This window comes from Mycetomoellerius zeteki, unplaced genomic scaffold (assembly GCF_001594055.1).
Source record: "Mycetomoellerius zeteki isolate Tzet28-1 unplaced genomic scaffold, Tzet1.0 scaffold336, whole genome shotgun sequence".
NCBI lineage: Eukaryota > Metazoa > Arthropoda > Insecta > Hymenoptera > Formicidae > Mycetomoellerius > Mycetomoellerius zeteki.
The window spans coordinates 128,174-147,341 of record NW_017257323.1 but is presented as its reverse complement, the minus strand read 5'-3'; the positions used below and the strand labels follow the sequence as shown (position 1 = coordinate 147,341).

The 19,168-nt window shown below is 33.2% G+C and overlaps 1 protein-coding gene across 1 annotated transcript in view; it reads left to right on the top strand.

Moving 5' to 3' along the window:
• Positions 1-19,168, top strand: part of LOC108725315 (wiskott-Aldrich syndrome protein family member 2) — a 79,696-nt gene that overhangs the window by 58,994 nt on the left and 1,534 nt on the right. The window contains exon 2 of the mRNA XM_018452247.1: positions 16,106-16,356. Coding sequence (XP_018307749.1) covers positions 16,106-16,356 — 251 coding nt within the window. The remainder of the gene's footprint in view (positions 1-16,105; positions 16,357-19,168) is intronic.

Sequence of the window (19,168 nt, the reverse complement as noted above, 5' to 3'; positions counted from 1 at the left end):
CATTCGGCAACTCTCCCCTATATATATATATATATATATATATATGTATATGCACAAATACCAAACTCGAGCGACGGAGAAAGCTGCGTTTTAACGTCGATTGGAATGCAGGTCGAGTCCAAGCACGCGCGCGGCTTTCTCCTTTTTTCGGTGAAATACGATTTTCGACGTATATAATATACATATATAGTATGTATATATATTATGACAGCGCGCACCTATACGTCGCAACGTGTGTGACTTTTAGTCGGCTTGCACAGTGCAGTGACCCTGCGTGCTGCGCCGCGCTGCACTGGACTGCGCTCGGTGCAACCGAGCGCACCGCCGTGTATCGCGTACGATTGTGTATTCAGTACGGACGAGATTGCATTCGAGGAGGAGAGGCATCCTCTGTTTCGAGACCGCAAAGATTAACGAGCGGTTCGCGGAAAATGGCGGCATAACCATTTGAGCAATTCTTTGTCTCTATTTTATGGTTCGAGCGGAACTATATGAATGTATGCCACATTGAGCTTGTGCCGATAATGCCGCTCGGTGAAGCGCAAACATTCGATGGTACAAGTGGGAAGTAGCATTTTCACGTGAGATTGTGACGATAATCAATTTTATCACAGCCGCTAAATCTGGCAGAAGATCATTCGTTTGACTTTATCGTCCTAATTGTACTCCTTATATGTATTATTCTATCGCAATTATTTTCAGTAATTTTTTTTAAAGATGTGTATAATTACAGTTAATTACACAATCAAGTAAACTAATTGAAATAAAAGAGTTATTGTAATTTCCATGAAAATATATCAAACTACACTAACAAGGTGGATGGACTCATAGGCCCGTATTCAGAACGCGCTTTTATCGATAAAAAAGCGCTTTTATCTTTGAAATTCTATAATATGCGTGACGTAAAGTATAGTATGTTAGCGCGCTAATATCGTTATAAGCGCGTTCTGAATACGGACCTTAAAGTTTAAATGAAAAGGCTCAAATAAGAAGCACACCGTGAGAAAAAAAGAAAGAAAGACTTTTTGTCCCAGCGACATCTTACTCAGGAAATGAAAAATTAGGTCACTTGTCCGCCAACGAGTGCATCTCGTGTACCGGAAATTATGAAATAATTCTTGCGTCACGCGAACGGCTTCTTTCGTGTTTGCTGCGTCAGGAAACAAGAATTGAGTTTGATTTATCTCGTACGGAACGCGAAGAAAAAATTTTGCATGTCGCATATGCACACGTTCTTACCTTACAAAAATTATAGTGTAGTGAAATAGAACTTTGTTGATAAAAAATGATATAAAAATTGCAAGTTTAAAGCGAACGCCTATTTACGTTTACACTTCGTAACATTAGACTATTAAAACAAACATTCCGTAGAAAAACATTCTGTATACCGTTAAAGAAATATGATCAATGAATAAACTCAATAAATTAATTTTATTACTTTACAATATTTGAAGAAACAACGTGTCGGATGTTCCAATTAGTAGGTATAAGTTGATCTCTGCAAAAAAGCAATATGTTTTTGCAGTCTGGTTAATAGTTAAATTATTTCGCTATTAATTAAATAAACCTTAAGAGAACATCAGGATGTGTTCTCTCCGATTTGATTGAATTATATATGTATATATATATTATATATATATATATATGATAGTTTAGCTCTCAGACTGATTTGTGGTAAAATTATAGAATGCAACCTCTATTTTGCGAGAAAGACACATTTAAAGATTGACATTGATAATGTACCGAGCGGTAATAAACGAATTAGCAAGAATCGGTGTGGCGTAGTGCGTTAGGCATCGCGTAATCGCTGGTTCAGTTTCTCACTTTTACTTTTTTTTTTGCATTGCAGCGTGTTATTGTATATGTGTATTTTTTAACATTTGATCTGAAAAATTAACGTGTAAAATTTATGTAATTTTAAGTTCAGTTATGCAAGTTGTATTTTATGATAAAAGAAATGGAAAAGGAAGGGAAAAAAAAGGTAATAAGAAATATCAATTTTTTATTATATTATATTTTTTTATTTTTTTACCAATAAAAATATTCTAATGTAATTGTGTGGATAAGATGACGAATGTCGTGTATGGATAAAATGACGCTCTCATGCAGGCAGATTGTAAGTTATGTAGTAAATAGATATATTTTACTAATAAGTTAATTACGTAATTACTACATACAGTACATACATAAATATAATTATGTTAATGTTAACGTTTCAATAATTTTATTTTTATAAATTATAAAGATTTTATTTTGTTTATATTTTTCTCTAAAACTTCTTATAGTATATTAAAACAAATAAACGTATTATAATAAATCTTTTTTTACTCATAAAAAGTATATTTTAATTTGACTTAAATTGACTTTTCGTCATCTTATCCACTACTAAAAGTCATCTTACTCACGTATGAGGGCAAGATGACGAAATTGGCATGTCCTTAAAAAAATATAAATTTTAAAGAATTGTAATTTATTTAACAATTTTATAATTTTTACAAATGATAAGACTGTAGTAAACTTGAAACAAAATTAATCAGTCTCTTTATCTCATCACAGAAATTAGGAAAAATCGACAAACCTCAAGGTCGTCATCTGACCCCCCCTTCCCCTACTAAGAGTTAATGTGATTATGACTAGAATATGAAGCCTAGAATGCAGACCGACTCACATAATGAATATCTAATGACAGTTATTCGAAACGATGGCTGACGCCATAGTCCCTCTCTCTTCCTACGATCCTTCGCTATATTTTTGTGATCCCTCTCTCTTTCTCTCTGATTTTTTTCTTTTGCAACGTGAAACAAGATACGTGAAAAAAAAATTAATTAAACGCAGCATCATTACGGCGAACTGTCGTGTGGTCTCACCGCAGACACCACATAGGTCGGAAAAATGGCTGCTTTTGATTGACAGAATTAGATGAACATTGACCGCACGCTATAATTTAATCCGATGTTTGCTGATCCGGTTCTTTTAGCAGTTACAGAGAAACGTTACAGGGAAACCGTCGAGCCGTCCAACCAGATGCTAATTAATATGTAGAAATTCATCATAGAATATTGCGTCATTGGAATATCCTTCTTTATCATGCAATTGTCTTACATGTAATTTTTTATATTTTATGTTACTAAACTTTCATATAAAATGACGATATAAAAGTTCAATGATAATAATAATAATACTGGTCGCGACACCACTTTGACCTTAAAGTAAACAAGTTAGCAAATTGTTTCTGGTAGATTTTGATGTGCTTATTACAAATCTGGCCCCGAAAATGTATCACGTCAAGTTTTTAAAATATTCTAACTTAAAAGTGCGTAAAATAAAGTTTTCAGCTATTTTCAACGATCTAGAAAATGTCCAACAATTTTTTCTTAGCATCCACGCGAATATCACAAAATGTTACTCTTATCCTTTCTAATGAATATTTGATCGCTACGATCCGACTTTTTTTCGCTGAATAAAGCAAATTGAATTTTTTTGTTTTTCAACGTGAGAGGATATATCTACGTATAGAGAAAGTATGTGTAGAGAAAGGATTCCTAAATATCTTGAAGAGCTTTAAAAAGAAAGATTCATTTATAGGGATTATGCACTAAAAATTTGTTTATTACGATTCTAAAAACACACTCTGATTATTTCTGCTATTTATAAGTAGGGCTTGGTAAAGTCATAATAAACAAATTTTTAATGCATAATCTCTTTAAATGAATCTTTTTTTTCAAACCCAAGCTCCTCAATTTTTAAGAGTCCTTGTACTTTCTCTACACGTAGATATACCTTTTTACGTTGAAAAATATAAAATTTCAATTTGCTTTATCTCAGCGAAAAAGAGTCAGATTATAACGATCAAATACACGTTAGAAAAGGTAAGAATAATATTTTAATATGACATCCACGTGGATACTGAAAAAAAATTGTTAAATATTTTTTAGATCGTTAAAAATGACCGAAAACTTTATTTTTCGCACCTTTAGGTTAGAATACCTCAAAAACTTGACGTGATACGACATTTTCGGGGCCATATTTGTAATCAGCGCATCAAAATTTACCAGAAACAATTTTGTTTACTTTAAGGCCAAAAAAGATTGAATTTTTGTCGATCAATGATAAACGTTGAATTTATAGATGATATTTTTAGTAAATGAAAATAGAATTCACTGCTTTTTCTAATGTGGAAAACATTAATAATTGCTTGATATTTTAAAAGAATTATTTGATGTAATTCCACTTTTTATCTAACTATCTGAAGCTGACAAGTACTTAAGATGACTGCTTTTGTTCGTTATCGTGTTATAATATTTGCTGTCATGACATATGAAAGTAAGGACAAAAAGTGAAACGACGTTGCTGTGTCTCGAAGCGACAGCGAAAACAAATAGAACGACCGTATCAGGACAACAATTTACCACGCGCGACAGTTAATACCAAGCGGGTCTTAAATACAACTGTCATTCACGCGTTGCGTCAACAGCTCGATCGATGAGCAATCCACCATCTTTGGACCAGGAATCATTGAATAATTCATAATTTAGGAAGAGGAAGGGACTCGTTAAAGCCATGGGCATCTTCGGTTTCCTGTTCGGCTCATTTTCGTACAAACGAAAGAGACAGAAGGAGGGAGAAAAAATAATAAAAAAAATCCTCGCTTCTCGATCCGACACACAAAGGTACACCCGCTCCGAAGTAAACGTCGTCGTCGTGACACTCAAAGTCGTCTGACGGGTTTGCGCCAGTACCGGTTGCCTCTATCTCACGTTTTCGTTCTTAGGCGATTCGAGGACACACGTGAACCAAATTACGGTCATCCGTCTTTTGCTCTGACGAGCATCTTTTGCACATTGCTTGAATGTCCCGTCAGGAGTGTCAGGACAATTTGCGCGGACAGTTTTGTTTTTCAGAGTCACGAGGTCATTTACACGCGTTCCTGCGTGCCTTCATTTTGGTCATATCTCGCAGCAAATGAATTAGTGTGATGGTATATTTATGAGTATTTTTATTACATATGTACGTACATGGATATATTTTATGGGTACATTATCTTTCGGTATCTTGTTAGAAATTATATTTATGTATACTGCCGTATATATACATAAATTTTTTACTTATTATTACAAAGTACGCGTTATTTCTCAAAGGAAAGAAAATGCTAAAATTCGTTTCATTCCGATCATAAATTGATTCGCAACAAAATAAAAAACCAATAACTGGAAAATAAATAACTGGATATCTTAAAATAAAATCTGTATATTATATCAATTACGTTAACATATACGTTCGAAACTCAATAAAAATCAAATATACTTTTAATATTTCTGAAATAATAAATTAGAAATCTTTCGAAATAAGCTCGAATATATTTAAAATTTAAGTTTATTCGAGCTTATTTCGAAAGGTTTCTAATTTATTTGCAGCATACAATTAAAGTTTTATTTTAAAAAATAAATATCGAATTGATAAAAAAATATATCTAGTTTTTTATTATTACTCTGCATATGTAATAAAACTATATACGTACTATATATGTATATGTGTTGTGCATGTAATAATGAGATTATTTTTATATCTCTTCAATATATATAATAATTAATCCTAAACCTGTAAATGATAATCAGAATTCTGATATTAACTGCATGCTTGTTGCTTATGTCAATAAATCTTTTGTCGTCACCGCATTCGAACTGTTCAAATTCTACATAATGTCCTTGCCAGTCATAAACTCCCATTTCAGTTTAGCACTAACGAGGTCCCTCCTTTACGTCATAATGCACGCATTCAATAAACTCTCGCACCCTGCGTCTCGTATTCAAGACTCAATTCATTCTATATAGTGTATACGACCACCGTCACAAAATGCATATAACGAAAACATAATTTCACAATAATTGATTATTCGGTTTTTTCATATAAAAAAGAAAAATGAAAAGAATAAGAATTTTATACAAAATATATGGATAAATTATAGAGAAAGTTATGCAATTCAGATATAATATTAAAATATAAAAAAAATTTACAATATTATATCTTATAGGATCGTATATGTGAGAAACACTACCTATAGAAATCAATGCCTTAAACGGTCTAGCTAGGTCTTAAATTAGGGCTCGCTATTATATTGTACATTTAAACGAAAATACGTTTACACGTATAATTAGTATATCCGTTTATCAGAATCGTTTTTTTTCCGAATATTTTCACTTTTTTTATATAAACGTTTATCTCTTTATTAAGGAGTGTGACGAATTGAGAAAATGCAAAAAATTCGATTTTTAATTTTATTAAAAAACGTTAAAATATTCGAAAATATGTTTTTCATAGATAGATATGTTAAATATACATGTAAATGTATTTTCGTTTAAATGTATAATAAAACACGTATATTCGGAAAATAATAGTAAATTTTGTGTAAGTGTCCGGACATAGGTTAGACGTTTGCCTTACTATCCGTACGGTCACTCGTAAAAAACAGTGATGAAAGGGCGCACATTGCATCGATTCTTATACAATGTGCAGAATAAAATTCTGTTTTATTCCTTTAAGATATATTCAAGATGTGTGTGTTCATAACTTTTTCATTCCTTTGAGAAGATAAATATTCAAATCATAAGTATATCATAGTTTAATACTTATCTCTCGAGCCTCTTATAAGCTCTTTTTTTTTCATTTTTATGCTATTTCGATTCAATTGAAGATGATTTAAAACATCGTGAAGCATGACCAATATAAATTCGAAATGCTTGTAAACGCAATGGACATTTGATTCCGAGAAAATTTGTCGAGTTTTATCGATTACAATTGCGCTATTATGGTTTTTTCGTACAATCGGGTCCCTTATTTTCTCCAGTGAAAGGAATCAGGTGCGAGCTCAGCGAGTAGGTAATCTCGGTAGTCGTAGATAGGCCAAGTCGCACACTTGTCGGCGTTATAAAACGACGGAAACTTATTGGGCCAGTTAAATACAAGCGTGCACACGCGGGTCTGATAGTGAATGGTGACGATCTTCGGGATCCGGTGGGATCCGGCGGCGGGATACTCATCGTGTTCTCGTCGTTATTTCTTTTCGTGAGCTCCGTCGGGCTTTGCAGGACCTGTACGAGGACTGGTCCGCGATCTACCGTAACCGCATTCCGCCTTACCTCACTTTGCCCCTCACACAATCTTCTCAACCTCCCTTGTGCCTCACTGACTGCCTTCTCTCCTTCTTCCTTCCCCTGCTCCTTATTCTTTTTCCCTCTCCTTCCTTCTCCCTCCTCCTTACCTTTTATTCAGTCTTTCTCTCCTCCTCGTCAGTCTCGTTTCCTCTCTTTGTTCCTCTACTGTTTCTTCGTTCTTCCTTAGGGACGTTTTTTCAATTTCTTGTTCAACGATAACTATCTAAATTGCAATGTTTCACTTGTTGCTTCATCAATTATTACGAAGATTAATTGAATATTAATAAATTTTTCCGTTTATATCAATAAACTATATTTTTGTAATCTTCTTAATTTTAATTGTATTGAGTAACAACAAAATCGAGTTTTAAAGAGACAACAAGTGGCATAACTTTTTATTGTAAAGTTGATGTGTTAAGCAACTATAACTGTCATGTACATCTTAAGCAAACATTAATTACAACCAGTATTTCTAATATATACATCATAAAGTCATAAATCATAGAGAAACACATCTCCGAGCTTATTTTCTGGAGTAATACAAATATTAAGCCTGGTACATAATTGAAAAACACAAGCAATAAGAACAAGGAATAATTGACGTAAATCTATCAAAAACTATGTACACCAGTATACACGGTTTCTGATAGGTTGAAATTTGTTATCGTTCCCTATATTCCTATTGTCTGTACTTTTCAGTTGTGTCCCAGATTTTATTTAGAAAATAATCTGTCTCTCTTTCAGCTCCCTTTTTCTTTTTTGATTGTTTCGTCTTCTCTCTCTCTCTCTCTCTCTCTCTCTCTCTCTCTCTCTCTCTCCCCCCTCTCTCTCTTTTGACGAACGTGGCAAACAAAAGAAGGCTCAGATTCGTAAACACGTATCCGGCGGGCTTCGCACGTAAATTTGCTTTTTGCTCACGATTACACAAAGTTTTCAACCTGTTGCGAGTCTATGTCTTTTACTTGATTGCAAAATCCTAGTCTAGATTAGAATAACTCTAGTAAGAGTCGAGACATAAGCGTCCTCTTCGTGATTGGTGCCGCCATGTTTCAATTTGTTAATGTGTTAGTGAATGTAAGTGAATAGGTGAGAACAATTTTTATAGGTGTAGTACCACGTTCGTCAAGATAGTGACGACAGGATGGACGTTTTTTCGCTTCGGTCTGAGTTAATTATCTTAAAATAATTATCGCCAGTCTAATTTTGGCCGTATTAACCCCCTTCTTATTTTTCCGTGGGTCATTTATTAAAGAAGAATAAAAATTATTAATCGTTTCCGATAAGACTGATGAAACGTGGCGTCCTTCCGGTTTTGTGTTTCGACTCTCACTAGAGTGACTTCAGTCTAGATACATACCATGTGCCATCCATCAGAGGCCTCGTGGGCACGCTGGGCCAGAGCGAGGAAAAAATAAAAGAAGAGAGATAAGCAGACTCCGTTGGTATTCTCGAATACGAGCATTAAGTGACGGCCGGGTTTCCACTTCCCTGCAGGTTTGCTTTTTGAAGAGTTCGGATTTTTGTCGAAAAGATTGAGCGAATGATCTCTCCCGTATTGAATCTTATGACGCTGATACGAGTCGTAATTAGAGATCTGATAGATCGTGTCTGTCGATTGTCAACTATCGGTTCTGCCACAACATATACACGTGTCGACGTATACAATTAGCGAGGCATGACGGCAGTGAGATGCGTTCGAAGTTGACATAATGATAAGTAATCGTTTACAACTATTACATTTCCAATTATTATTAGATGTAGTAAATTTTTTCCTGTGTAACAATTATGTTACTCGTTAAGATCATCGCGTAATACATCATCTCGTACGTCATGGTATTCCACTTTATACCCACTTCAATCCGAGATACCATCTACGCCGATTTATCATCGACACACATCAATACTTACGCGCGCATCACAAACCTCCGTATGCCGAATTTGCAAAGACTGCAAAGAGGTGAATCATATATGAAACCTCTAAGATTTTAATCAGATCATAGAGAAATGTGATCTATATTTATCATAAAAATTAACGATAAAAATTAATCTTTGTGATAAACTTAGATTACATTTTTTTATTTTCAGAATTTTAGAGACAAGTTCACGTGCGATTTGTGATTTTTGCTGGAAATCTGGAATCAGTGATACAATATTACGAGTATTGTCCACATCTAAAATCTAGGTTATTTTTATCCAACTTTAAAAAAAAATTCAGAATCATTTTTCAACATTTCTATTACATAACCAAATAATTTTTTAATTTAAATGTTAAAATCTTAATATTTAATAAAAATTGCAATTTGAGAACAAAATTTCACTGTTGTGCCAAAAAAGACTCTGATTGCAGAAGGAGGGTTAATACTCGTAACATCATGGTCGTGTATCATCGTACCATTGTGCTATTCCAGATTTGCAAAGATCTCGAATCACACGTAGACTATCTTTAAAGTTCTGAAAGTAACCGATCTGTATGAAATACAATAAAAAGATACAATTTCATCTTGATCGCGGATGAAAACGAATTAATTCTTCTTGTATTGTATAATAGTAGTATTACCTATAGTAATGGGAGAATGGCTGGAATCATATTAGTCTCCATATGTTTGAATCTAATCAAAGGATCACGTACATTTAAAGTTCTTCTGTGACGTCCGCTAAGTCAATACGGATTACGAAATTATTCATATACGAATATATGGGATGCAAGATTTGAACTTACGACCTGTCCGTCACGAATCCGTCGTTCTCACGCGAAGCTACACGACATTCCTTGTATTGTATAAAAGTGAGTCTAAAATCATCTAAATCTTCGAAAAGACTAATCAAATCTTTTTTATTTCGAGATCAATAGTCACTCGCAATGCAATCAACGTTGATCAAAGTTCAAATTCGTGGAAAATGCGAAAGGTCTAGGAAGTCCAGAACTAATCCTAGGCATTCTCGACAAAGGGGCTAATCCAAGCCCGGTTTACTCGCGCTCTCGAAAGAGGCAACCATGAATTACGTGCTTTCTTGACATCTTGGTTTGAGCCCCGACTTACGAAGAGGAGACCGGAACAACCGGTAAGCCGTCTATCGGTCTCTCTGAAGGACCGCGCAAGCGGCCCTTCGGGGCACTTTACACAGCCGAGGCTCATCGGCTACAACGGACCTCCCACGGGCCGACCGGCTCTTCACCATCGAGAATCTGTCTGTTCCCTCCATCCTCCTCCTCTTAGCTATCTCTTTCTTTTTTTCTCCCTCTTCTTTGTCGTCTTCTTGCCCACCTCTATGTTCTCCTCCCTCTCCCCCCGCCCTCCTCTCGTGCGCGCGCGCACGCTGCCCTCCTTCGGTCTGTCTCGCGCCGATCTCTCGATTCGTCGAACCGCTCGCTTCGTGCTACCCGATCAACGACGATTCCACGCTTTCGCTGGCGGTGAGTCGAGAGAGATCCACCGGATGTTGCGAAACCTCAGCGTGACTCTCGCGCAAAGCTAGACAGTTGAGAATGCACTGGATTCGGATAAACATTAATGGAAAATAAAATGAAAAAAGTATTAACAAGGAGCTAGATGAAAAAACAAATATAATCTCTTTCTCATGGTCTTTTCCACGTATACTTAATGGAATGAACCTTAGCGAGTCATTTTTTGTCTATAAATTCCTCGATCAATTCGGAGTCAATTTCTTTTTCGAGAAGTCATTTTCAATATTGAACATTTCATGAGCAATATCTTACAAGTAAAAAATTTGTTAAATAATAATGTATAATTTGCATAAATATAATATTTTTGTTCGATGAAGAAGGAAACCATCAGTATAGGAATATATATCTCTTAATTTTTAGAACAATACTCATTTTTCGGAACTTTATCTCGCAACAGAAAAACACCAATCGTTTATTTCTTACAAACAAATTCTACCTCACGTTGAAGTCGAGTGCATTGAAGCGGTTCTATCATTACTTCCCGGACCCCATACGTCGCTGCCAAGCTACTATTGTAATTAGCTCATGCCGGCCGCCGTTACGGTGGATCGTGCTGATTTGTGAGAAACGATTGCGAATAGCTTGAAGCCTGTTATTCGCGAGATTGGGATGCGTGCGCGCGCGGGACGCGGTGCTTGCTCAGGTGTACGATTATTACGAACACGGCTATGCCTACCCGCTCATATTTCTATTCTCATGACCGAGCAACCTGTGCAGCCGGCCTTGACTCGTAACTCGCTCTCTTCTGGCGTCTGTAAAAAATCTCCAGAGTCCGACCCTCTTTTACTAACAGCCATGACGCGTTAGTTTAATGCCGCTCGCCGCGCATTTATCCAGGCGAGAGCTCGGCTCTACAAATGCGCATTTACTTTGAAATGTATGCGAGCCGATTTTCCGCCAATGTGCAATCCCAAAACCGCTAGTTTTATTCCAATTGAAACGATATTTATCAATATTTCATTTTATTTGTTTCATTTCACGCGAGAATGAAAATGTTAGTTTCATTGTTACCATGTTACTAATAATTGTTGATATATCATATATATATATATATATACTATTTTTACTATTAAATAGGTAGACCACAGCACCTCACGCATATCTAATTATCTTAAAAATCTTGGGAAAAAAAATAAAAAGTATTTCCCAGAAATCTTAATTCGTTTATTATCTTCCTCTATCTCATGAGGTATGTAAATTTAATTGTGTATGTATTATTAAAAAATATAACTATATAAAAATAAAATTTTTTGGGGTGTTCTGAATAGCCCCTATCTATTTAAATGTTAAGAATGTTTTATACATATTTTTTCAAAATGATAACAAAATTATGAAAAAATTATAGATTATTTTAAATCACGTTTAAAAATAATACGACAAATTTGATGATGGTTTTATTATCTGGATCATTTGTTTTAATAAAAAGTAATATTTTTAATCTGCGCTCCAATAAAAATATATGGAAATGTATTAGAAAATAAATGATAAAAATCCTAATTTTTTAAATATAAGTACATTATATGTATTTAAGATTATTTATGTAGAGTTACATTGTGATGCATGAATTGTCCGGTAAATAAACAAAATATTTATTTGTCCTATATCTTTGTAACTAATCATAGTGAATCGCAATGAAACTTTGCATAAATTATTTTAAACGTTTAAAGTACTTATAAAAGAAAAATGTAAATTTCTTTATCATTTTTAAAATTTTAATTTTTAACAATAAAAATAATAATAAATAAAATAAATAAATTACAAAAATGTGTTATTAAACAAAAATATAATCTTATTCACACAACTTTCATATGTAAATAGTTTATTTGAAATTTAAATATTAAACATACTTCCGAATTTAATTTTCTTTGCAGGGATGTACGTCTAGTACATCCTTAATTATAAGGAAATGCAAACCGATGATAAAATAAGAATATCTTCCTTTTTCAATGTCAAAATAATTTTTATATATGTATGTATATATAGAGGAAAGTGGAATAATTGTGCATAGCGGATAATTTTGCGCATTTCGGTTTAGCACTTTTCCGATAAATGGAGCCGCTACTGCGGCTCAATTTCTAGACGTAATTCTTTTCAGATATAATCATAAGTTATATAATTTGAAAATTTAGTTAATAGCAAAAGGTGAAATGACATTTTGATAGTAATTTTGACATTCAGAAAATAAGATGGTAAGTCCATATTCTTATTTTGTTTATTTAATCGTGCATACCTCACTAAAGTATAGGTATAATAATATATATTTTCATTTTCTCATCAATATTCCATGAAACATTTTCCATAAAGTATTTATTTTATTAATTTTATATTAATTTCTTACAATTTTTGCTTTGCGCACAATTACTCGATGCGCGAAAAATTTATTCGCTTTTTTACTTTTTGTCAAATACAACGTTATCAAATGAATAATTGTTCAATATGAGAATGCATATAGATAGAAGAATTTTTATAATGTGTTTCCGTGTTTATATTTACTTCAGCTTCAAAAATCACATCGCAGCAATGAATTCCCCTTGTGTGCACAATTTCCCCACTTTCCCCTACTACTTTTTACGAAAATGTAGCAAAATCATTAATCTTGATGCTAAAACAAAATCAACATTTTAACCAATAATTGTTTGAAAATGGCAAAAAATAACAGTTGCACGAAGATGATAAGTTTTTAAAAGAAACTTGCAGTATATATGCTGAAAGAGAGCTTCGGATCCAGTCTTGATTATTCGCTCGTACGATGAGATTGCAGAACATCACGGAGGAAGGTCGATTCCTCACTCGTCCGCGCAGAAAGTTGTACCGGCTGTGTAGTTATATGCATCAGCTTCCGAGGTTACAGACGGTTAGTAAGAAATACTCCATGGACGATTGTATCGAATCGGACTGCAGCTTGGCAGAACACTGGCGAGTCTTTCTCGCTCGCGGCCCGCACGTACACGCATCGCTCTGTTTATACACTATGGCATAAATGCCTGAAGCAGTCGTGCGATATTACTACCTTGCTTCGTAATGAACCGTTAGCATAACTCTTAATACCGAAGTATTCCAGAAGCCATTTGGAGCAAAGAAGCCAAAAAATTGATTAAGCAAAGAGCTATAGCGCTCGCTTCGAAACTTTTACAAAACTTTTAGATTCTACGTTAAAAACTTATCAATTTTTGTAGGTTAACAAATCGTAAAATTTTATTTTTTTAAATTTACGATTTTTTAAATTTGAAATTAAACATATGTATAATTCTTGTCTTACGTATGTAGATTTAATAATTTTAGAATTGTAAAATGTTTTAATTTCTCTTTGTATAAACACAAGTTTTAATAATTGAAATTATAAATTTATAAAATTGTAATTTGACTTTGAGATAATAAAATTGCAAGTTTATTAGCTAGTTAGTTTTCTAAACGGAGCTTTACGAAGTAAATCGTATTCTCGAATAGCTTTTCCACCAGAGCTAGGGCAAATCGAGCATGTGAATCAAGCGTAGAGTTGTGAATCAATGCGGTGAATTTGTAGGGATAAAGTTCTAATGGGGAATACGGACCTTATTGCGTGTCGGACCGGTAGTGATTATTCCTTCGTGGTATTGTGCAAAACAAAAGGTGAACAATGGCGAAAATAATAGAGAAAACACAAAAAACACGCGTTAATCATAGCACTGTAAAATGCATGTATATGCGTTATACGTTGTCAGACCAAAAGATTGATTTAAAAGAGTCGGCAATTAAGGTTCCTTCCAAATAACGGAACTAATTGTCCACGAGCACGGAGATGTTTACGGGATTTCATTGTTCGACGATCACATCGTCGATAAAAACAGAAATCAAACGTTATGACTCATCTGTCGCTCAATTCATATATTTCACATACATATGTATGTGTCGGGATGCAGTGAGTCTGCATCATTTGCGCCATTCTATATAAGCAAAACTTTCAATATAAAAAAAATGATTAATATATTTTAAACTTCCTTCTGATATTATTTAAATTCTAAAAATATGAAATATCATATATAAAAAAATATGAAATATCATAGATAAAAAATTAAAGTCAAGAAATTACTGAATAATAAATGTATGTGTATAAATAATAATGATTAAAATCACTTTAGACGCAGTTTTGTCTTAAATTAGAGAAAGAAATATCCAGCTTTATACATCCATTGCAACTGATATGCATTATAATTCAGCAACTACTCATTTTAATTTACAATTATAGTACTTTTTTTACAAATAAATTATTATTTTATAATTAATGTGCATTATGAGACTGCCCCTCTCTAGACATGTAATTGAAAACGTTAGGAAGGACCTCGTTGTCAGAGATTAAAGTCCCGGCTTCGTCACGGAAGAAACCGTTTCTGAAAACAACCGGAAACGTCGAATCAAGCGTGCCCCTCGAGCGCGGGTGGCATGAGTTAGATTTTTTACTGATTTCACGCCCGAGACTTGCGTGCGCTACGGTGCAAGAAACCATGAATGAACATATTTATGGTTAAGATATATATGTCAGTAGTCATCCGCCCATCACATATATAATCAGTAAAAAGTATATACAAGTTAAGTATATACAAGTAGTGTATATTACAAGTTCAAATGTCACGTTATAGAATGTCTGTAAAGAAAAAAGGACGTAGTCGTGAGCGCCTCTTAAATTCGACTTCGTGAAACGCGAGACATTCTTTTTTTTCCTGATTAGTACCTAAATCTTTCCGTAGCACTTTTTCTTTCTTCCTTTTATTGACTTTGCTTTTTATCTTTCTTCATAGAATTTTTTCTTATTTATCTTCCTTATATTTTTTTAAGATATTTTTTTAGAAAAGACTTCATTTTTTAGAAAGTACTTGTATATATTTACCTATATATGTATTGTATATATACTAATCCTTGATATATTAATCCTTAAAAAATCTAATTCCTACAGAAATCTAATACTGGTTAATTTAATACATACTGAAAGATAGTAATAAATTATTTATTTTAAATATTAAAAACACTGTTGTTCGGTACTTTTAATACTCTAAACAAGTAATTAATTACAGTCTTTCAGTAATAAATTAGCCAGTATTAGTAGTATTCTGTAAAAAATTCTGTAAGAAAGAATTATATATTATAGTCGTCAATTATCTCACTTTAATAAGATACATAAATCTAAAATAGACTTTTTAGTTTTATATTTAATTATGCTCACTATTATAAAACTCTGGGATATTTGAATATAAAATTTATGTTTATATTCTATTATACTTTTGCATAATTATTATCTATAAAAAAATTACATATCAGAAAGAGATTTAACGGTACACCAAGAGAAGGCTCGATTATCTCGAAAGAAATTTATCGCGATGTTATTGTTACGTGCAATGTATCAGGATAAGTGATGGAAATTAGATAAACACGCGACTCTACATGTAATAGTTCGACTGCAATCTTTTAGGTGACAAGACGATCATTAAAGCCTGGTATTTTCTTCGTGTTACAGCGGAATCGGATATCTGTACTTTCGCGGCGAGGACGGAGCATTTTCACGTCACGAATAAACCATCGACGGGACTGTTCACGACGGACACGAGGCCGAAGGCCCTGAGGGAGTTGTACGAGCTCGCTGCTATAGTCGCCGTACGAAGTTTGGATTCCTTGAGGAGGGATGGCAGCTCGATGGATATGTTCCTTTGCACACCGGTCCTCGGTAAAAGAAGACGGGACCACAGCCTCGACATTGAGTCTAGAGTCGTAAGTACATTCTTCTCTCCATGAAAATATCAGGATATGTTGCCCTCTAATTAATATTTTTCTTCGCGATTCAAATTGGTTTTAAATCAATCAACGTCAAATATTTTTGTTTAATTCTACTATTATCAGCATCGTTTAATATAATAGTACTCAATTTTTCAAGATTCTAAGATCATATACAGTAAACAATTCTTGGATTCTTTATATTGATCCTGTAATATATATTATATTTTGAACTAAATAACAAAGCTAGATATACGTCAGCAAATCCATGGGTTTTCGAATTTAGAACAGAATAATAAAATATATGAATTAAGAAATAAATAGCTTTTTAATTTTTTTTTTAATGTAATGTTCATCTGAAAATAAGAATTTACGATTTGCTAGAATCTTTACTATGTGATTATGTATTTAATCTTTAGACTGCCGGGAAGGCCACTTTTGTGGTTCTTAAATATCGTTTTTGGTAGCATTTTAAATACTAATTATATTAAACATATATATGTGTATATTGTCCAAAATATATAAAAATATATAAGTATTGACAAATATACATAAAAAAAGTAAAAAAAGTAAAAAAAATTTATAAAACAAGAAAAAAGTAAAAAAAATACAAAAAAAGTTTAAGAACCAAACAAAAAAGAAAAGTCAAAAAGGAACTGTAAACTTTTTACGTCTATGTCGTTAGCTCTGGGTAATGCTAAATGGAGGAAAGTTCTCTGCATGAGTCTATATGTTTATATTCATTTATGTTGTCAATATTACGTTTAGGGTTCGAGATTTCCTAAATCTATATTCTGAATTGGAATCAGCAATACCAAGAACCTGAAATACACTATTTTTGAGAAAATAAAATTTTTTTTATTTGATCGTATGTTCCCTGCCGGGAAAGCCACTTTTATGGCTCTGCACAAATCTCGATATTCTGCGCCATGAATATGTTACTTATATAAAAAAAATTTCGAGAAAAAAAATCACTTTTAGTGAAAAAATGCCGACAGTCCAAAGGTTAATGATGTCTTACTAATAGCACGTAGTGAAATCTTTTTGCAGAATGAGAAAATTGTACAAGCAGCATATTCATATATATATTTTTTCAATGAGTTATATAACGATATACTTGATTCATCGTTTGTAGTTACACTGTTCCCATTGGCTTCACAAAATATGGAAGAAACTGAATATTGAGTTCAGACATTTAATTGTATCGGATGACCGAACACAAAAATGTACAGTGCACATGATTCAATAATTCTCAACACGAGATATTAATTTACATATACTAAGCGGAATTAAATCTGACCTCTTTGCCTACTTAATTCGATATAATTAACTTTCACCGTATAATTGAAGAGTTCATAAGATCGAACCCTCCCCCCCCCATTTCTTTGAAACAGCAATTTCACCGAGTAGTGTTTCCTTTCCACTTGACATCAAATGTATCCCGATTAACTTATATTTTTTTCTATACTTGAATCGGCATTAAACCGATTTATATTTTGGATGGTTAGTTGGGTGTATCAAATAATTATCGTCGCGTCTTAAGGTATTAATATCAGTTTGTATCATTCATTCGTGAGCCGTTCTGAGCGTGTGTCTGCGAGATGACTCCTCGACTTTTTCGTTTCGCAACCGGTCGCATGTGCCTTTTTAGCAATTTCTATGTATCTAAAATATTATTTCGCGCATGTATTTATTGTATTACTGTTACGCTTAAAATTCAAATATTCTGTTATATCGTTAAACAATCGTTTACATAATGAACAACCAATTACAAATTAATTAGGATACAGATCATTTTGATTACATTCTGCTTTGAATATATGCGACTAATATACAAGAAAACTCGAGACAGTCATAAGAAATTTATGAGTTTAAAAGTCTTCACTTTCGTGACCGACGGTTCGTGTATAACATTTCTATATATATACAGGGTGTTTCCAAATTAAATCGCAAAACTTCGGGAGCGTGTAGAGGAGTAAAAAACTAAGAAAAAAAGTCCTATAGACATATGCTCGTTTTTGCTCCGTTTCAGAGAAATCGAAAAAAAATGTTTTTTTTACCTGCAAGATTAAATGGGGACCGTTTTCTAAATTTCTTGGAGAATGAATTTTCTGACTATTTAGAAAACATCCCATTACAACAACGTACTGAAATGTGGTTTCAATTAGATGGATGCCCTGCTCATTACAGCAGAGTCGCTAGAACCTGGTTAGATAGAAAATTCCCACAACGATGGATTGGATGTATATGTGCGTCAAGTGTGCATATGCATATGTGTGCGTACGTGTCTCGCACCGACGAATTCCGCGAAGGTAAATATTTGTGACGATGAAATCGCCAGAATATCAAACGAGGATTGTCACTCGCGACACACAATTATAATAAGACAATAATATTATACTTGACAAGTGGAAGAGTGTAAATTCTATAAATTATCTTCCGTTAAATATTCAAGGATGATTTTTATAGATAAATTAATTGAATATCGATATACATACAAATTCGATATGTATTGGTTTTACGTGAAATAATATTGAATCTTGATATTTATTTTAATATTCGTTGTATTAAAAAATGCAAATTAATTTAATGTATTAATTTAGTGCATTTGTAAATTAATTCGCGTGTACACTTTGTCTAGTCACATTTAGGAACTTTTGTAATATAAGGTAAATGTTTCAGTAGTCGAACGTTTAAGCGTTAGGTTCTCATAAATAATACAATTTATAATATCAAAAAGGTTTTTAATATAAATATTTGTATTCATTTGAAAACTCAAGATTCCCTTAAGCAAGGAAAAATTATTTGA